The sequence below is a fragment of the Brassica rapa genome, chromosome A03 (genome assembly GCF_000309985.2).
Source record: "Brassica rapa cultivar Chiifu-401-42 chromosome A03, CAAS_Brap_v3.01, whole genome shotgun sequence".
In the NCBI taxonomy this organism is placed as follows: domain Eukaryota; kingdom Viridiplantae; phylum Streptophyta; class Magnoliopsida; order Brassicales; family Brassicaceae; genus Brassica; species Brassica rapa.
The window spans coordinates 11,047,759-11,066,790 of record NC_024797.2 but is presented as its reverse complement, the minus strand read 5'-3'; the positions used below and the strand labels follow the sequence as shown (position 1 = coordinate 11,066,790).

General features: G+C 36.8%; 6 protein-coding genes across 6 annotated transcripts; 3 read left to right on the top strand and 3 right to left on the bottom strand.

Annotated features, from left to right (window-relative positions):
- Nucleotides 1–1,334: 1,334 nt before the first annotated feature.
- LOC103858095 (exopolygalacturonase) lies at nucleotides 1,335–4,113 on the bottom strand. The gene is made up of 4 exons (XM_018657934.2): nucleotides 3,401–4,113; nucleotides 3,009–3,320; nucleotides 2,076–2,594; nucleotides 1,335–1,986 (listed from the first exon to the last, which is right to left on the bottom strand). The coding sequence occupies exons 1-4, from the start codon at nucleotides 3,545–3,547 to the stop codon at nucleotides 1,753–1,755; spliced, it is 1,212 nt and encodes a 403-aa protein (XP_018513450.2). The 5' UTR covers nucleotides 3,548–4,113; the 3' UTR covers nucleotides 1,335–1,752.
- A 286-nt stretch (nucleotides 4,114–4,399) lies between these two features.
- LOC103858096 (mitogen-activated protein kinase 6) lies at nucleotides 4,400–6,883 on the bottom strand. The gene is made up of 6 exons (XM_009135387.3): nucleotides 6,515–6,883; nucleotides 6,227–6,356; nucleotides 5,682–5,819; nucleotides 5,253–5,585; nucleotides 4,993–5,173; nucleotides 4,400–4,918 (listed from the first exon to the last, which is right to left on the bottom strand). The coding sequence occupies exons 1-6, from the start codon at nucleotides 6,736–6,738 to the stop codon at nucleotides 4,737–4,739; spliced, it is 1,188 nt and encodes a 395-aa protein (XP_009133635.2). The 5' UTR covers nucleotides 6,739–6,883; the 3' UTR covers nucleotides 4,400–4,736.
- Nucleotides 6,884–8,158: 1,275 nt separating this feature from the next.
- On the top strand, nucleotides 8,159–8,625 carry LOC103858094. The gene has a single exon (XM_033286689.1). It carries the CDS (start codon nucleotides 8,177–8,179, stop codon nucleotides 8,378–8,380), a length of 204 nt encoding a protein of 67 aa, XP_033142580.1. The 5' UTR covers nucleotides 8,159–8,176; the 3' UTR covers nucleotides 8,381–8,625.
- A 3,674-nt stretch (nucleotides 8,626–12,299) lies between these two features.
- Nucleotides 12,300–12,899, top strand: LOC103858092 (jacalin-related lectin 24). Its single transcript, XM_009135383.3, has 2 exons — nucleotides 12,300–12,542; nucleotides 12,621–12,899. The coding sequence occupies exons 1-2, from the start codon at nucleotides 12,300–12,302 to the stop codon at nucleotides 12,897–12,899; spliced, it is 522 nt and encodes a 173-aa protein (XP_009133631.1).
- Nucleotides 12,900–13,590: 691 nt separating this feature from the next.
- Nucleotides 13,591–14,241, top strand: LOC103860062 (jacalin-related lectin 24-like). The gene is made up of 2 exons (XM_009137672.1): nucleotides 13,591–13,788; nucleotides 13,870–14,241. The coding sequence occupies exons 1-2, from the start codon at nucleotides 13,591–13,593 to the stop codon at nucleotides 14,239–14,241; spliced, it is 570 nt and encodes a 189-aa protein (XP_009135920.1).
- A 1,376-nt stretch (nucleotides 14,242–15,617) lies between these two features.
- Nucleotides 15,618–18,291, bottom strand: LOC103858091 (stearoyl-[acyl-carrier-protein] 9-desaturase, chloroplastic). The gene is made up of 3 exons (XM_009135382.3): nucleotides 17,989–18,291; nucleotides 16,571–17,075; nucleotides 15,618–16,501 (listed from the first exon to the last, which is right to left on the bottom strand). The coding sequence occupies exons 1-3, from the start codon at nucleotides 18,117–18,119 to the stop codon at nucleotides 15,941–15,943; spliced, it is 1,197 nt and encodes a 398-aa protein (XP_009133630.1). The 5' UTR covers nucleotides 18,120–18,291; the 3' UTR covers nucleotides 15,618–15,940.
- Between the last annotated feature and the right edge of the window lie 741 nt (nucleotides 18,292–19,032).

Here is a 19,032-nt window from a genome sequence, read left to right as displayed (position 1 = left end):
ACTCCAGAAGGCCATCATCTGACTCAAGGTCATCTTCTGAATCATCAAGTGGCGAAGAAGTGGAATCAAGGAGATCAAGGTCAAGTTCTAAAAGATCAAAAAGGGAGAAGAAACACAAAAGGCAGACACTCAAGCCAAAGTAAAGATGAGGTCAAGAGTTGCTTCATTCAATCATATTCTCATCTTCTCTGCAATATTAATAGTTCTTACTTGATCTTTTTGGAACTCAAAAAATTACAAAAATCTCATATTCCTTATGTTTTAAAAAGCAAAAAAAAAATTGATAATGCTGGGAACGAACACTTGTAATCGTGAAAGACATCTTTAAATCTAAGTCTTAATAATTGCAACAAGAAATGAGAGTAAATTACAATACGTAGAAGACAAAAAGAGAAAGAAAGAAAAAAACATTACCGAGACTTCACGTTTGAGCCACATCCCCTTCAAGCATCTCTCACAAGTATACACAGAAGAGAAACAATGATGTTTCCTCCTTTCAAGAATCTTGTCAAGATCAAAACCAAACCAAATCTGATCCCATTCAAGCTATTGCTGGCTGATACTCTGGATTGAATGCAAGCGCTTCACGGTATATAAGCTCCTTCATCTGCTCCTCTGAGAGTGCGTGCTGCTCAAAGTCGAAGTTGAAAGGTATCGTGCACTCTGGCTCATCGCTAATCTCGTGTAGAGAGTTCAGGTATGGATGTGCCAGCGCGTCTAACACTGAATCAAGAATCAAGAAGCTGTAAGAAACTAACTCATTCAAGAGTCAATATAACTCCTTATAGAGTGGGGAGTGACCTGTGATTCTCCGTCTAGGATCAAACGTTAGCATCTTCTCGATAAGATCTATTGCTAAAGGATACACATTTGGGAACTTATCAGTGATGGATTGGCGAGGATACGGTGGAAGTTGTCTTATGTAGCGCTTTGCATTTTCATTCAAGAATTCATCCTCTTGTTCTTATGGTGTTCCTATGAGCTGAAAAAAAAAAGTGTCTCTCAACATGTTTCTTTACAGCATCAAATAGAGCTTCAAAGGTAACTCGGTTTCAAATCAGGGTGAAGCACATTTGCGGAGTGAATGTACTTCAATCCACGGAGGATCTGGTAAAGAAAGTACTGCACACAAGACGAAAGATAAACTAATTATTACAGGTTTCAAGAACTTAAAGATAACCTGGCAATGTTCTTCGGATAAGCCTTGGTTAGAGCGCATGATCTGATGGAGATCAGTGTCCATTAGCTCATAAGCGATGTAAACATCATTGAAAACGGTCCTTAGCGGTGGTGGTATTATGTCTCTTATTGCAACAATCTGATAGCACAAAGATAGTAATCGTTATATTAGTTGGAGATGATATACACATTATTCTGAGACTCACATCTTAAACAATAAGATCTTTTGATACTATATGCCGGAAAAGAACGTCTGGTAATGCACGAAAACTATTTCTGAGACGATCTTAACTTATGTCTTAATACTTGCAACAAGAAAGAGAGAAAGAAAACCTTTCAAGACTTAAGATTTGAACTCTCTTTTTTTTGTCTATGAAACGAAAAAAATAGACCAAAGACGAAAAAAACACAAAAGTGTATTCACTTCTTTATTATTGCACCAATCAAAAACTTTCATAAACTACCAGAAAAAGAACGAAGAAGAAGCAAAGACACAGAGATTATAAATGATACAAAAACACAGAAAATATAAAGTAGTACAACGCACGGTCATTGATCCTATGGGTTGTCAAATCAGTTCAGACAATGCTGAGGAACCATCTTGCCATGTGCAGAACCGTCAACATTCTCACATACCGCAGTGGAAGGACCACCCTCGACTCCCTTATGCTCTAGGTTAATGTCAATTAGCTCAATCTTCTTGCACGGAAAGCTCTTGCTACATTGTAGATTCACCGCCACTTTGTTCGTCGATGTTCCATATATGTTCTTTAACTTAAGGTCTTGGATTTGAACATGTGACTCTCCCTGAAAAAAATAATGAAACACAACTTTTTTTTGTTGTGATAAGAAGAGAAAGGAATTATGTAAGTTTGTATTTAGCGTAGAGAGTTCACCTTCTTTTCACAGGGTGGGTGAGGACAATACTTCTGGTCGATGTTGATAGGGTTTCCAACGTTAATCATTTGAATATTCTCGTACACGAAGTTAGAAACCAATATCTTCGAAGCTGAAGATTCCCAAGTTTTGATCCGAATACCATCGCTAGTTCCGTTAAAGACTATGTCTCTTACGGTTAAGCCATTAACGTCCTTCTCTTCTTTGTTCTTCCCTAAGCTTCCGACACTGATCCCATGTCCGGGACCACAGGTGACGTTAGAGATATCCATGTTGGTGGTTCCAGAAAGGATGGCGATGCAGTCGTCTCCCGTACCAATGTGTGTGTTGGAGATGTTAATGTTGCTACAGAACCCGAACTTTAACCCGTCAGTGTTGGGGCTATCGCCAGGAGCTGTTATAGTGACGTTGGTGATGTTGAAGTGATGGACATAAAAGAAGTTGAAGTGTCCCATTTTGCTGTTGAGTGATGTTATCCCATTGATTCTTGAGTTGTTCACGAATGCAAATCCCATGGTCTGTGAAAATAGTTAAGTTTAGTAAGACATTAGGTGACCTGAATCAAAAGCACTCTTTGGGTATCTAAAAATTAAAACAAAAGAAATAAAAATAGAAAAGTGAAACAATAGTTTTTCAAATAAGAACTTAGCTTCTACGATATTTTAGTAGATACTCTACTGCGTTTTAGAACTGCAACTCTATATAAATATTGTAACATAATTAATAACTTAAAATATGATTTTTAGTGGAGACACCATATTGAAATACTTTACAAATGGGCAAGCTCTAAAATGTAGCTATGTTCGTTTTCATAACGTTTGTATCTAAATAATTAAAATCTACAAATTCAACGTGCAATAGAAAATAACTGAAAATTTTTCATTGTAAGATCATATAATAAAACAATATGTAAAAGGATTAAGAAGTAGTACCATAGCTAGCTTAGGACAATTGGGATTTTTGTGGCAGTCATTTAGTGGCCAAGACTCTTTCCCTTGGCCGTCGAGTGTACCGGCACCGGAGATAATAAGATTGTTAATGTACCTGAACTTGATCCATATGTCCTGCTTAATGTCCCTAGGGTTTGCAGGAGCCAACAAAGTTCCATCGTTAACGAATTCAATCTGATTCACGCATGGCCCTACGAACTCTAAACCACTGAGATAAAATGTTCCTTTGGGCACGTAGATTTTACTATTACCACCTTTCCTTGTGCATGCGCTGTTCCATATGCTTGTGAACGCCTAATTTTGAACAAGTTAAACAAAAAAAAAGTCGGTAAAATATTTATTTTTGAGTGATTCTATATTGGTTATGTATGTACCTTGGCGTTATCAGTTTTTCCGTCAGCTTTGGCACCATAACGTTGGACGTTAAAGACCTTCGGCCTGTTGGTCGGACGACTTGCTACGGCTGTGACGAACAAGAAAGACAAACACAAAGCCTTAAACGTAGAAGTAATGCAAGTCATCTTCTTATTTTGTTTAGGGTGTATATAAAAGTAAGGATTTTGTGTTACTAATGAATAAGACACGATGAGAAGTGTTGCTCTACTGTATATGCTTATATAGAGTTAATATGTTTCCATGAACTATTAGAATACATCTATTTCTAAAAATAAGAACTCGAATCTTGTTACTAATTAGTAATCATCGGCTAAAATTGGGTTGTTTCTATTGTATTGCTTTGGTTGATTATTTATTGTTATGGAATGTACATGGTTATCTGATTTCTCTTTGCTCTCTCATTTAAAACAGAATCTTAATTTTGGTAAAATTGTCAATTACGTATTTACCGGTAATTTGTTTCCGTTAATGCTTTGTTTTGAAATAATTCCATTACATATGATTTGTAAACAACGCTAAATCATCATCAAGAAACTAAATTATACCTATATACACACATTGTTTTTTCATTATTACTAACTAGTAACTACTAAAACTATAATGATAATTTCAATCATACCAAAGATAATGGCTAGTTTCGTAAGAATCTGGGTAGTTATTTCTTAAAACTCTATTTTTGATGAGATCTCACTTGAAGCTGATATCATCTAAGGTTCCAAATGCCTCTTACTGAATAGATATGTGAAAATCACTTGAGAATAGTAAGCTACTTGGAGCGATTAAGGTCGCATATTCTTGGGTTTAGTTATGTGCCTTTTTCGATTTCGTGAGGTATAATTTGGTTATATAGTTCTGAACTATCGTAATACAGAGGCAGAAACTCAAGCCAAAGTAAAGATGAGGTCAAGAGTTGTTTCATTCAATCATATTCTCATCTTCTCTGCAATATTAATAGTTATTATTTGATCTTTTTGGAATTCAAAATTACAATAATCTCATATTCCTTATGTTTTACAAAGCAAAAAAAAAAAATTGACATTGCTGGAAACGAACATCTTGTAATACATGAAAACTATTTCTGAGACGATCTTAACTTATGTCTTAATACTTGTAACAAGAAATGAGGGTAAATTACAATACGTAGAAGACAAAAGTAGAGAAAAAAAAACATTACCGAGACTTAACGTTTGAGCCACATTGATCCCACATACCCCCTTCAAGCATCTCTCACGAGTATACACAGAAGAGAAACAATGATGTTTCCTCCTTTCAAGAATCTTGTCAAGATCAAAACCAAACCAAACCTGATCCCATTCAAGCTATTGCTGGCTGATACTCTGGATTGAATGCAAGCGCTTCACGGTATATGAGCTCCTTCATCTGCTCCTCTGAGAGTGCGTGCTGCTCAAAGTCGAAGTTGAAAGGTATCGTGCACTCTGGCTCATCGCTAATGTCGTGTAGAGAGTTCAGGTATGGATGTGCCAGCGCGTCTAACACTGCAATCAAGAACCTGTGAGTACTAAGTCATTCAAGAGTCATTATAACTCCTGATAGAGTGGGGTCTACTGACCTGTGATTCTCCGTCTAGGATCAAACGTTAGCATCTTCTCGATAAGATCTATCGCTAGAGGATGCACATTTGGGAACTTATCAGTGATGGATTGGCGAGGATACGGTGGAAGTTGTCTTATGTATCGCTTTGCATTTTCGTTCAAGAACTCAACCTCTTGTTCTGATGGTGTTCCTATGAGCTGAAATAAAAAAAGAAAAGTGTCTCAAAACATGTTTCTTTACAGCATCAAATAGAGCTTCAAAGGTTACTACACTTACCTCCATGAGCAAGCGAAGCTGATGAACATGATCTCTGCCAGGGAAGAGTGGCTTACGGTCCATTAACTCCATGAAAATACAACCAACAGACCAAACATCTATCGCAGCAGTATAGTCAGAAGAGTTTAAAAGCAGCTCTGGTGCACGGTACCACCTCGTGACAACGTACTCAGTCATGAAGTCGCTCTCGGAGTTGACTCTAGCTAACCCGAAATCGCAGATTTTTAAGTCGCAGTTTGCGTTCAGGAGGAGGTTGCTCGGTTTCAGATCACGGTGAAGCACATTTGCGGAGTGGATGTACTTCAATCCACGGAGGATCTGGTAAAGAAAGTACTGCACACAAGAAGAAAGATAAGTGAGCTATTACAGTTTGTTAAGTCTGGCTTACTGGTGGGAAAAAAAAACAATCTCAAGAACTCAAAAGAAGACCTGGCAATGCTCTTCGGATAAGCCTTGGTTAGAGCGTATGATCTGATGGAGATCAGTGTCCATTAGCTCATAAGCGATGTAAACATCATTGAAAGCGGTTCTTAGCGGTGGTGGTATTATGTCTCTGATTGCAACAATCTGATAGCACAAAGGTAGTAATCGTTATATTAGTTGGAGATGATTCTACACATCATTCAAAACAATATCAAATGCTACACAGTCAACAGTCATGTATATTCCTTCTAAATGTGAAATGTTTTTGAATCAACCATCTGCAACACATTCATTCACAAATCGATTTGTTCATCTAAACATTTTGGCATTAACTAAAACCTATCAGCCTATTATGAGCTCTGCATTAGGACTATAAACATCATTGAAAGCGTTTTTAAGTACCATACTACTAACTAAGCATTAAGCCATCCTAATGAAACCGAGTAAATATTCAGGCAGCTGCAGCACATTCATTCACAAAGCTAATTAAACATATGCAATAATAAGAACAGATGATTCTTAGTTATGAATTAGAAGAACAAAAAACTAACATTCTCATGATCCATGTGGCGAAGGAGCTTGATCTCACGGAGAGTCCTCTTGGCATCAATCTTATTATCAAAAGCGTTTGCGATTTTCTTAATTGCCACGCTTTCATTTGTCTCAGAGTTCATAGCAGAACTGCAAAAAAAAAAAATCAAATAAACAAGAACACAAAGGATCAAACTTTATAATTAAAAAAATCATTTTTTGGTAGATAATTCGAATCAAAGTTGGCAGCTTTACCAAACCCAAATCAACAACAACAACAAAAATAATTGAGAAAATGAAATAATTACCAAACGATGCCATAAGCACCCTTGCCAATAGGCATGATCGGAGGGCTATACTTAGCGGTGACCTCGAAGATGTTCCCGAATATGTTATACTGTATAAACATCCCTCCATGGCTAAGTGTCGCCGGAATATTCTCTATACCCGGCATCGGTTGAGATGGAGCCGCACCGCCTGTAGCTTCCGACATCTCGGTATCAGCCGCCGGTTGACCCGTTCCACCGTCCATGAACGCCGGTGAAGAAGAAGAAGGAGGAGATGATATTGATTGGTTTTGGGGGTCAAGACAGATCTGAAGAGAGAAGAAGACAGAAAGTCATGTGCGTGCGGAAGACATAATCACATTAACATCTTTTTTTGTTTTTTGGTTAATGCTTTTTATCGGTCTTTCTTTCACTTGCTTAACCCGTGCCGTGTGTAACCCACTGTTTTATTATTAAAAGCTGTATCAATCATATCTTTTTTGTGGTATTTTAAGCTTTTAATTTTACAGATTTAATAAATCTAAACACCGTGTCAAAAGTTATCCACTCAAATTTGTTACGCGTAACAATCAAATTAAAATATGGGGGTCAACTATGGTAATAAAAAATTATGGGATTTATTCTGATATTATTGTAGATTTTAGGGATCTTAAGGAAGGAAATAAATAGCCACTAATCACATCTCTTTTGGTTTTTACCTGTTAGTACATGTTTAATAAATTAAAAAACAAAATTGTCGGGAAAAAAATCAAAATTATTCACAATTTGTATTGTGTTTGCTCATCAATTTACTTTTATCGAATAATCAAATTGAGATATGGGGTAACTTGTATAAAGAAAAAGTATGGGGCATGTTTTGATACAATTGTATATTATAGGGATCTGAAACAAAATAATGGGTAGAACTCTAATAGGGGGGTTGTTAACAGTGTCCATCTCTCTCGTGATCTTTTTCAGGGTTTAGGGTTTCGATAGATTGGAAAGTGGGAATCTTTAGGCTTCTGCAGCATCGAATTGGGTCATTTAAGATACAAGCTGCTTTGAGTATCTTTGCAACTTCTCCGGTGATCTCTAAACGTACAGCAGCAGGTTCGATTCGATTCGATTCGATTTCAGTTGTGATTGATTCGTCTACAATTAGATACTCAGGAATGATATATATAGTTTTCATTGATGTTTTCTCCTCTGCTTTCATTTTTGTACTTTGATCCCTGGTTTTGAGTATCTTTGGATTCAAGATGGATGTCAAAGCTTCCAACTTTTGGATGTATTAGGGTCTTTAATTGCCTTTCTGAGTTTTGGTTATTGATCTGCCTCGTTAAAGGGAAGCTAGAAGCATCTGACTTTGCGCCGACTGTTATTGAATTTTTGAACAATTATATTAAACTGATGCGCATGATGAATCTGAGCAAATGATTGTCTCTCTGTGGGATTTGCTGTCTGTTCTGTTTTGCTGGAACCTTCAGTTGCTATCTCGCTTTACCTTGGCATAGTATTAGTAGGTCTTAGGGTGAATACTAGCAACATAACTCAACATTCTTGTTTTCACTATATGAACAAACATATCTATGTTCCTCCAGTTCCTCAGGGCTTATGGAGTATCTGCAATGTTTAAGTTTCTCTTCTATAACGTGTGACAGTTTACACTTTTCTTGAAACTCGCAGGTTAGAGACTTTGAAACGATGTCGGGATTTCCAGGTTTGAGTTTTCTAGGCCCAAAAGGCAAGAACGCTGTTGTAGCGGGAGGCTTGACAGCATTTGTTTTTGGGGTTTATTTCTACACGATGAAGGCTGTTGGTGGCACGGACGAGCTTCAGATGGCTATAGACAAGTTTGAAGACCAGAAACAGGTCGAGACCGACCCCAAGGTTACAGCGAAAGTCTGATCTTCAGAGGCTTTTGATAAGTCCAATAAAACATGTTCATCTTTTGTCTTCCCAAGTTCTTACTTTTACGAGTTTGGCTCGTTTCTGTGTGTTTGAGTCTTTAAGTCCAATCCTTGAAACAATGGTTAAACAAGAGAATGTCTAATACGACTTCGTTTTGATGTTTTTGACATTGTTGTCATATAATCTTGTACCTAAACGTTTGTTGGAAGGTTTGGTTATCCATAAGAGTTTTATTAGCCTGGCTAAAAAGATGAAGGTGATGGGCTATTTTTGACAATCAAGAACTACTTTTAAAAATATGAGTTCTCAAAATATCGACATGAATGCAGTGTGTGTGTCTCAATCTATCTCCTTCATTCTCGGTTTAGTGTGCCAACGACATTGAGAGTTGTGTGGCTCTCTAGCCCTGCGGAGGGGGGCCGCGATGAATCATATTCTCAGCTCTACCCCCAATTCTTAAACTCCAGAGAGGTCATTCAACAGAGTTTTCTAGTTGAATTAAGGAACTATTAGAACAAAAAAAAAAACTCATGAACACAAAATAACTAAGAAATCCACAAAGTTCCTCGGTTATTAAAAGTCTCCAATATATAACATGTATGCATCTTGATGTAAAAGTATACATTAGCTTTCTACATCATGGAGATGATAAAACTTGGGCCTTTAGGAGATAGCTCTAGAGTAACCTGGGAAGGGATGACCAGTGACAGAATCTCACACATATTCGTCTCTTTCCACGACATATATTTAACATCAATCCATTTCGGTACGTCGAGAATGGTGCTCTAGTCATGTCTAAGAAGCATGGCTCATCCAACAGCAATAGCACACGATTTGTAAAGTCTCGCATCAAGCTCATCAATAAACTTATTTATTAATTACTGTTTATAATGATCTACAAACAAAAAAAAACTGGCAGGTCAGGCTGAACCATGTGTCTGAGTTTTTCAATGGAATTAACGGAGAGTGTTCGGGCTATGGTGATATTACATCCCTCACGTTTCACACAAACGAAAGGACATATGAAGCATTTCGCTTGATATATATAGTTCAAGCTTTGTGCTAAGGCTTACAAAGAGAGAGTTTCATTCAGGGATGCATGACCGACGTGAGTTTGCTGGTTTCTTTGGATCTTGTAGCTCTTCTCGTCTCTACTCGATCGGTCTCTATCTGACTATCTCAAGCCTATCCTCCTAGTCTCTCTCCCTCGGTGCATCAATTACAAATGATTTCTTTAGTATGGTGGTTGGAAGGTTTATAAATCTCCAAAGGGCATATTTTGAAATTATGCTTTGTGCGTCCAGTTGTTCTGCACCGGCACTGCTCCCTAGCCTCTCTCCCTCGGCAGTCGCCCATCCCCTATTAATTTATCTTACTTAATCATTATTTCTCTTTAATTTCCTTTCCTTGTCTTTAATAAAAACAACTCGAGTTATTTCTGATATTTATTGAGTTCTGAGAAGAGATAATATGAGAGGAAATTGAAGATTCAGAAGCCTGAGTTTTTCTTTTTACATTATGTGTTCCAAAGCCGTATATACGAAAATCCTAAGTCTAATGGAAAGCACGAATGCATAAATGGCAAGTAAATAAAACAAAAGGTGAACAAGAGATTAGGAAAATATTTTAGTATTGCATATTTGGTTAACTATTATTGGATTTGATGAACTTACTGTTTTCAAGTTTATTTATAGTTTGTTTTAGGTAGCTTTCTTAAAAGAAATTATGCAAATCTTTCGACCTTCGAGTATATATGTATCCTCACAAGTCACAAGAACAAATTATTTTACAATTATCAACGAAAAAGTGTACTCAGAGATGTTCAAATTGGAACCAATCGGATCAACTCTTTTTAGTTCCGACGTGATTTGGGACGAGAAGGGACACGCCAGGATCTCTTATATATATCTAACTTTCACCCACTATGGCATTATATCTATTCAGTTCATCTATTTTCATGAGGGAGTTCATGTCGAGTCTCAAAAGCACGGTTACTTCGGAGGTGAACACACCATAAGAGTAAGTTTTTATGTTTAGTTCAGTTTTATTTTTTTCCATTGGTAGTTACAAAAATCAAATATGTTTGCAGGAACCTTCAGATTTTGTTTCTACAAAAGTTCTTTTGTTTATATCATATAGTTTTTTTGTACGTTATGATGAAGTCATGGCAAATATATATACAGGTGAAACTGGGAAACGATGAATATTTGACTGCATTGAGTGGAGTTCATTGTGACGACCATATCACCTCTTTGACATTTCACACTAACAAGGGGGAGCACGGACCGTTTTGTAAGAGAACTTATGGCTATCATAAAAGTTTGACGAGGAAAATTGATGTGGGGATATGTGATCGCAGTGAGTTTTGTGGTTTATATGGGTCTTTCTCCGAGAAAAAATATGGCGGCTATCTGACATCCATTGGCATGTATATCTCTCACAATAGAAGCATCATTGACCAAGTCCCTAGAACCAGCTTCGGAGCCACCTACGCTCACCAATTCGTTCGTGCGGAATCACTGGATCATACAACCCCGAGCGGTCATTATCAATACCCCAACGTCGTCGATGGTTTTCCTGTCGAGCCCATACGTCGTCGTAAGTCCAAACTGAAAGACAGGATACTCTCCAAGTTTAATAAAGCCATCCAGTTTCTCATTAACCTTTGATTACATTTTTCCTTTGCACCCATGCAAGAGGTTTAGTACTCTTGAGTCTTATTTTTATGTTTAGTTCTTTAATATGTGCTTTGAACTTGAAGCTATATACGTACTTTAATGAAGGAAGCCACAGTTTGTCATATTTTTGTAACATCAGTTTTCAGCTGGCCTATTTGTTTCCGTCGAATGGTTGTTCACTACGGCATCTGCCTAACCACACCTTGGCTCGGCTCTTTAAAGCCTCTTAGACTTGAGTAATATTTGCACATGACTTGAGTATTTTCAGTGTAAATTGAGAATTTTGCTCTGTTTGATTCTCTGAACACTAACGTAAATAGTAAGTCAAAGAAGACACCTCGATATCTATTATACTAGAGAAGTATGTTGTTAGGGCATCTTCATCCCTATTCTATTTTTTCCTTTAAAATAGAGTAAAAGTGAATATGGAATAAGAAATACTCCAACCCAACTTCATATCTCACTCCATAATGAAACTTACTCTATAAATGGAGTAATCTATTTTTTGTTTGTTCATCACTCCATTATAGAGTGGAAAATGGAGTAAGGTTGGAGCAATTTTACTCCATTTTTACTTTTACTCCATTTTAGAGAAAAAAATGGAGGGCTATTTTGACAAAACAAGAACTATGGGTTCATTCTGATTTACCTTAAAAATATGAGGGTGTTCTCAAATATTTTACAAAATATACCGACCTGAATGCGGGTGTAACTGAATATATCTCTCCGTCGTTCTCAGAACGACAAGCTTTTCTCAACTAGCTTGCAAGGGCGTTGAGAGTTCTGTGCGTTTCTCACCCTCATTTGAGTTATGTATTATGTTTCTGCTTAACGTGTTGTATGTTTCTCTTTTAAGCAACTTAGATCTATGAAGTCTTTCTACTGAAACATGGTATCTACTTCACTGTCTTTTTTTGGTCATATGTTAAGCACATCTTTCAAGGGTTCTCTTTAATGTGCCTGGAAACTTGTCTGACTTGATCCAATTGAATTCCAGAAGTAAAAGTCATATTTGTTCTTCTGGTTTTGGTCAAAGAAAGAGTCCTCTTAAGCACAGTTTTCAAGACGTCTCTTCAATGAACCTTGTCTAGCGTGCTCCCAACGAAGTCCATTAATAAAAGCTTTGACGACTGTTAGGGTTTTCGACAAGACAGAGTATCTTATATAATCGTCCTTAGTCTATCGCTGACTCTATCTTTCTAAAGCTACTGTACTCTGTCGCTGCTTCTTATTTTGAGATGATACGGGCAGGTTCAATTGGTGTTAAAGATACAAGTGAGCGCATTGAGTTTGGCGAGGATGACTTAGAATTTGACGTGTTTGGTGACGATGACTTGGAGGAGAAGGGACGCACTATGATCTCTCACATATACGTTTCTTTTGATAGCATCATTAGATCTATTCAGTTTGGCTACACGGAGAATGAAGCTCTAACCCTGTCTAAAAAGTATGGCCCCTCCGAAGGATTCAGCTTTCGAATTGTAAGTTTTTTGTCCGTAATTTCAATTTTGCTTTTATAAGATATGGTCAAGTTAAGTCTCTGATCAATTTAAATGTAGGTGAAACTTAATCAAGATGAGTATGTGACTGGATTAAGTGGATCACTAGGATATCATGGAGGAATCACAAATTTGATATTTCACACAAACCGTGGGAAGCACGGACCGTTTGCGAATGATGATACCAATCCACGTCGTCCCAAGATAGAAATTGATCCGTCAATACGCGATCGACGTGAATTTGGTGGTTTCTTTGGTTCTTACAGTTCAGGCTGTATCACATCGATTGGTATTTACGTGAATCCCATTCCAAGTTCTCATGAGCTGCCGAGAGTTTAATACATGTGAACAAGCAACTTCTACTAGTCTGGTTCAATATGTTGCGTTGCCCGCTTGTGTTGTCTAAGAGTCGTCTTTTTCAAGTAATAATATGTTAAAACTTCTTTTTATTTTATTCTGTCAGTGAAGTGTTCCATGCATGGATTCCTTTATATTTGCCAATGCAATAACATTTCTCTACCCTAGTTCAAAATTCTAGTTAGTTTTGTTGTAGTTTCGAGTGACAAAGCTCACACAAGCATCGTATCATAGGCTTCAACATGGACTCAAATCGTTAAATGATGTTTTGGTATTTAGAAACTTTGAAATAACGATTAACAATAAAAGAGTGAGCAAGAGAATGAAATCATTTAGTTTTACTTTTTTGTTTTGTTAAAATCTTAAATTTAAACTTACTTATTGTTTAAATGGAGTATATTGAAATGTGTTTTTTTACTTGGAATTTGCATAAAAATTTGTGATACTATTATCTTAAGCACATATCTCCAGAGTCGTCTTAAGGACATATCTCCAGGCTTCTTAAATGTTGTGTGCCCTTGCTTGCTTCCGATACACACAAACCATAAATTAGAATCCATTTAAACAATAGCTCCTCGGTCATTGTACAGGATCTCCACGAGCCTGCCTATTTATTTGTCCTTTCTATGCTATTTTCTTAGACCTTAGCTTTTTGATTATGAAGATGTTAACAATGGGCCCGCTTGGTCACTCCCGTACCGGCTCTGGGGGCTTCGAGTGGGATGAAACGCCCCACAATGTGTTATCGCACATTAACGTCTCATTCAACAAACATGGAGTAACTTCTATTCAGTTCGGATATGTCGAGAATGGAGCTGTTGTCATGTCTGAGACATACGGCTCATCATCATCTGTCTGTAGCAGGCGAATTGTAAGTAGTATCATTCTTTATCATCCAACTTTCACTTCATATATAGTGTGTGATATTTCATTTGATTACATGAATCTGCAGTTGAGGCTGAACCATGAGACAGAGTTTGTGAAAGGGATATGGGGGGAGATACACAATGGTTACATTTCCTCTCTGGCGTTTCATACAAATGAACGTGCACACTATGCGGTTCACTGGACCTTCGATTCAGGAGAAGTGGGTCTTGAGAAGATGGAGTTTCATTCAGGGATACTTGAACGCCGTGAGTTTGGAAGTTTCTTTGGAACTTGTAACCATGCTCAGCTGACATCTATTGGTTTCTATGTGAGGCTTCTGGTCCCAAATGTTATGGCGATCAAGGGGAAGATGTTTCAACAAGCACGCGGTGACGGTGAAGACTTCTTGATCTTATACTATATGGTTTTACTAGACTACTCATGTGGCTTAGTCTAATCTTTCCATAGAGTCAGTCTCAACAATAGTTTTATTTCTCAGCTTGTTATGATGTATCCCTATTAAACTATGAAATAAAGTAATCAGGAGGCTCTGCTATGATAATGAACTGTTTGGTTTTAACACTGCTCCAAATCATTTCTCATCTTGTTTAGCAGCCACTAACTTGTCTTGACATCTCATTATTTCCTCCATTTTTTTTCTGTATATGTATGATAGTTCGTTTTTATTACACAAAATCTGCAGTTGACGCTGAAGTATTATTCTGAATTTGTCACCAGGTTAGTGGGGGAGCCATATACAATGGTTACATATCGGATTAAAGAACATTAACTAAGTGATTATCTACGAGAACCATCCACAATATCTTCAAAAAAACTCACCGAAAGACTAAAGTTTCAGATTTCAATCACTAACTACTCTTCCACATTTATGCACAACTTCAATTTTTTGCACTCCATCATCTCTAATGGAAAATAAGCATGAACAAGTAAAACAGTTGAGATATAAAAGGACTCACTCTTAGAGCATCTCCAATGTATGTCTCTATATTTTCCTCTAAAATAGAGATCTCTATTATAGAGGTGGATTTGCTCCAATGTATGCTTCTATAATAGAGTTCCTCTATTTTAGAGGAAAATATAGAGGAATCCTACTTTTTACCTCTATATTTAGACCATCTCCAATGTATTTCTCTATTTTTACCTCTAAAATAGAGGAACTCTATAATAGAGATGGGTTTTACTCCAATGTATTTCTCTAAAATAGAGATCTCTATATATAGAGCAAAATATAGAGGAATGCTATTTCTTCCCCTATAAATAGAGGAAAAAATAGCAATCTCTATTTTAGAGGCAAAAATAGAGATGGGTTGGAGTGATTTTGCCTCTAAATGCTATTATAGAGGTAGAAATAAAGATGGGTTGGAGATGCTCTGAGATGAAAATAGCAAATCTCTATATTTTCCCCTATAAATAGAGGAACTCTATTATAGAGGCATACATTGGAGCAAATCCACCTCTATAATAGAGTTTCTCTATTTTAGAGGAAAATATAGAGATAAAAATAGAGGTGGGTTGGAGATGGTCTTACATACTCTGAGTTAAGCAAACGAAGTATACACAAATAAGTTAACTTGAGACATTTAGAAACTGCAGGGGAGAGAACTGAGTGAAGGGGTATGTGAAATTAACTTGTTTCAACGCAACTTCAGCAATAAGACATCAAAAAGCTTTACTCAACTTTGATTGGAAAAAATTGATTAATGATTTAAAACCTTTAACAGTATAGTTTGTTTGGCGTGTAATGATTATCTTGCATTTTTTCCAAATTCAACCCATCATAAATCTCTTGGGGGATAAGCTACAAGTTAGCCATACCTTGAAGCAAGTTTCATATTAATGGATAAAGAAGTTCTCTCTGCAATGAAACTAACCTCAAACTGAAACAAAACTCCACAGTGAAAACTGAGTACAGACCAGACAGTTCAACTGATTTAACTACAACAAGTTTACTAAAGGGACCAAACACAAAAACATATAAAGACTGGAAACAACAAAGCTACTAAATCACTGCTTCTCAACTTTGTAACTAGACCCACGAACATTATCACAAACCATAGTAATCTACACCAATTTCAAGAGCAGACAGATCAAATGGGGAATGGAGAGTGAAAAGGTTTTAAAGCTTTGTTCCTTTTTTAGAGCTGCACTTCTCTGTCATGTATCCAGCTGAAAGGAACCTTGGGTCCTTTCTTGGCTCTTGCTTGAGCTCTCTCATCCAACCTCCTGATTCTCGGAGTCAACCCACACAAGTACTCTTGCGCTTTGTTTCCTTCACCTGAAAGCCCGGTTAAGCTCTCAATCTTCCACCTCCCAACCAAAAACTCAAGAATGTCCGCATAGTCTTTAGCAGTGTACACACCGAGCCTCTGAGCCACGGAAGAGAAGTTGTCAAAGAGGCTTTCATCGCGCCCATCGTACATCAAGTGAGCAGGCATCGAGATTTTCTTCCTCATCATGTCTGCAAACGCCATCACAGTACCATCAGGATCAATCTCAAAGAGCTTCTCAACTATCTTGGTGTAAGCTGTCTCATGACGCTTCTCGTCTGCAGCTATTGTGCCGCAGATTTGGGCTAGCTTGAGGTCTCCGTGCTCTTTGGCTTGGCGAGCTGTGTTTCCGTGAGAGATGAAGGTGGCTCTTTCTTGGAATGAAGTGTAGATGAAGCCGAGGTAAGGATTGTTCTCTGTTCTAGGATCCTGTGACATAGAAGTTAGAACTGATTAGGAAGTCATGTTAAGAAATAGATTATGATTAGTCTCTCTTACCATTCCAGAACCAATCAAGTACTGAATGGTCTTTTCAATCTGCCTCATGTCAACACGTCCAGACAAGTAAAGATACTTATTGAGAAGATCACCGTGTCGGTTCTCTTCCGCAGTCCAAGCTCTTGTCCAAATAGCCCATGAAGTGGGGCTAGCGCCAGTTTCATCCCTCACTCCATCCAAAGTGTTCAGCATGGTTTGATAGGTCGGAAGCGCTTCTTCCGTGATCATGTCTCCCACCAGAACAACGAAGTAATCATCAGGGAGTTCTCTTGCTCTTTCTCTTAACTCTCTTACCTGATCTTCAAACCCATCGGATGCAGGGTCGGGTAAGAAGTCCTGGGGCTGCCACGACTTCTCCACGTCTTTGAGCTGAGTTAGAAGGTTCTGCTCGGCCCAGTCTTCCATGGATTTGAAGATCTCGATCTTCTGGGGTGGCATGGAATGCAGGACTTGAACGTGCACTTCCTTAGGTGGTGTGAATGGCTTCTTCAAACTCTCAACCTCCCTGCACCAATAAAAAAAAGAAAGGCATCATCATCAGCATATAGTGAGATGAGACAAGAACACATTTGGATAAACATTCATCATGTCACATAGATGTTACATATATGAATATATGAATCAATCTTGCAGTTCAATATTCACTTAGCAATGTGAAGCAAAAAAAAAAAACTTGGAGGAAGTGAAAGGTAGAGAGACAAGATGAGATAGAGACAAGATAAAAAGGCAAAAAAGAGTAAACAAATCAAAGAACATTTTGGACGTAAACTATAGAGAGAGGAGGCCACGAAGTACGCATGCATAGACGCAAGTTGTATTCTCACTTAAGAAGAAAGAATAAGACGTAAAGTTATACGTTACAAGAATCTCTTCTCAATGCATAGAAATAAAATAAAAAAACCATCAAAGGAGTAAGCAACAAGTGGACATGCATTTCAAAATCAAATATAAACAAAAACATCAAAAGTTGAAAATTTGGCAACGGGGAAGAACAGGATTTGAGTAAAGAAGCTAGTTGAAAGTCACATTCTTTAATGACTCTTAAGGAATCTAAAGATCATTAGCAAATGTTGTTAATCTAAACAGAATGATTATGATGGTAAAGGCAAAGACTTTATACAATGGAGCAATCTCAGAATGCTATGATGATTGTGTAATAAGAGAATGAAAGCATTAAATGAATCAATGGCCTGAGAAACAGAGAATATCAGAGGCTGGCACCATCTTTAATCACTATTCCCAGATTGAAAAAAAGCACATCCATTTGATAGATTTAAAAGCCAATGTGAGTAAACAAGACTACGCTAGAATCAATAAGATCAAGATCCATAACCGACAAGCAAGCAAGAACCCAGAAACATAATGAAACAAGGAACCAAATCTCTTATATTAGTAAACGAAACAAGAGAGAGAGAGACTTGGAGCTGAGAGCGGGAGAAGAAGAAGCGAGGCAGAGGAACTTGGGAGATCTGAAAGTAGAGACTGGCGGACGAGCCGAGGAAGGGAAGTTGTAAGGCTGAGATGCCAAAGGGTTAAGCTTCAATGCCATTTGTGGATTCTTTCAGAGACAAGCTCTCTCTCTCTCTCTCTCTCTAAGGCTAATGCTCTCACACTATCTCTGGCTCTCGTTCTCTGGTTGGACTCCTTTTTAAAGGTTGAGTTTCGTCCACAGAATAGAGAATAGCTTTATGAATAAACAGCGGCGAGTGAGGAAGTCTTTCTCTTGAGGAGAGAGAGAGAGAGATTGAGAAGAGTCACGATAAATAAATAAACAATTAAGATAGAAATATGACGTCATATATTATGTGTTGAAACAAATTTCTCTTAGAAATCAAATTCGTTTTTTTTTTTGTTAAGCATTGATCTAAATTGCCCTCGAGTACATCACAATATTGTCTATAGAGCCAAACATTTTATCTGTTAATTATGATTCAATTTGTTATTCATTTTGATCCTTAAAACTTAAATATCCTTAAAGTTTTCAAAGCATAATAAAATTTTAAAACTCAATGTCCATTAAAAAAAATACAAATACTAAAACTTTTAGAGTCGAATATTCGTTATCCTCCGAGTTTTATTCAAATAAATATATATCTACAATTAAATATATATCATTTTATTTTTATAATTTTATGTGATTGATTTCTAACATATAATTTTATTAATTTTATTTATAAATTATTTAATTAAAAAAGGAATATAAAATCTTTATAAAAACTACAAATTTTCTAAATTTTATATTTTATGATAAATTTAGTTAATTTCTAAATTTACAGAACATTATAGCTTTACTAATATTTAATTTGTATTTTATATCATAAAAATAAATTAAAATTTTTTTTTATATTGAACAAAATAGATAAGATATCCATAAATATTTTTTGAATACGAAAGTTCGGATATTCATATATTTCTGAAGCAAAAAATAAATTTAGATATTTATAAAATACTAAAATTATGAT

What these genes read in the sequence shown, in the direction of transcription:
- LOC103858095 (XM_018657934.2), bottom strand. Translation starts at nt 3,547, where the DNA reads ATGACTTGCATTACTTCTACGTTTAAGGCTTTGTGTTTGTCTTTCTTG. An exon ending in ATTGTCCTAAGCTAGCTATG is followed by an intron (nt 2,595 to 3,008) that starts GTACTACTTCTT and finishes CTATTTTCACAG; the next exon opens with ACCATGGGATTTGCATTCGT. An exon ending in ACCCACCCTGTGAAAAGAAG is followed by an intron (nt 1,987 to 2,075) that starts GTGAACTCTCTA and finishes TATTTTTTTCAG; the next exon opens with GGAGAGTCACATGTTCAAAT.
- LOC103858096 (XM_009135387.3), bottom strand. Translation starts at nt 6,738, where the DNA reads ATGGACGGTGGAACGGGTCAACCGGCGGCTGATACCGAGATGTCGGAA. An exon ending in AGCTTCGCTTGCTCATGGAG is followed by an intron (nt 5,174 to 5,252) that starts GTAAGTGTAGTA and finishes TTTTTATTTCAG; the next exon opens with CTCATAGGAACACCATCAGA. An exon ending in TCCTAGACGGAGAATCACAG is followed by an intron (nt 4,919 to 4,992) that starts GTCAGTAGACCC and finishes TCTTGATTGCAG; the next exon opens with TGTTAGACGCGCTGGCACAT.
- LOC103858094 (XM_033286689.1), top strand. Translation starts at nt 8,177, where the DNA reads ATGTCGGGATTTCCAGGTTTGAGTTTTCTAGGCCCAAAAGGCAAGAAC.
- LOC103858092 (XM_009135383.3), top strand. Translation starts at nt 12,300, where the DNA reads ATGATACGGGCAGGTTCAATTGGTGTTAAAGATACAAGTGAGCGCATT. An exon ending in AAGGATTCAGCTTTCGAATT is followed by an intron (nt 12,543 to 12,620) that starts GTAAGTTTTTTG and finishes ATTTAAATGTAG; the next exon opens with GTGAAACTTAATCAAGATGA.
- LOC103860062 (XM_009137672.1), top strand. Translation starts at nt 13,591, where the DNA reads ATGGGCCCGCTTGGTCACTCCCGTACCGGCTCTGGGGGCTTCGAGTGG. An exon ending in CTGTCTGTAGCAGGCGAATT is followed by an intron (nt 13,789 to 13,869) that starts GTAAGTAGTATC and finishes ATGAATCTGCAG; the next exon opens with TTGAGGCTGAACCATGAGAC.
- LOC103858091 (XM_009135382.3), bottom strand. Translation starts at nt 18,119, where the DNA reads ATGGCATTGAAGCTTAACCCTTTGGCATCTCAGCCTTACAACTTCCCT. An exon ending in TCTCCCGCTCTCAGCTCCAA is followed by an intron (nt 17,076 to 17,988) that starts GTCTCTCTCTCT and finishes TTATTGGTGCAG; the next exon opens with GGAGGTTGAGAGTTTGAAGA. An exon ending in ACTTGATTGGTTCTGGAATG is followed by an intron (nt 16,502 to 16,570) that starts GTAAGAGAGACT and finishes TCTATGTCACAG; the next exon opens with GATCCTAGAACAGAGAACAA.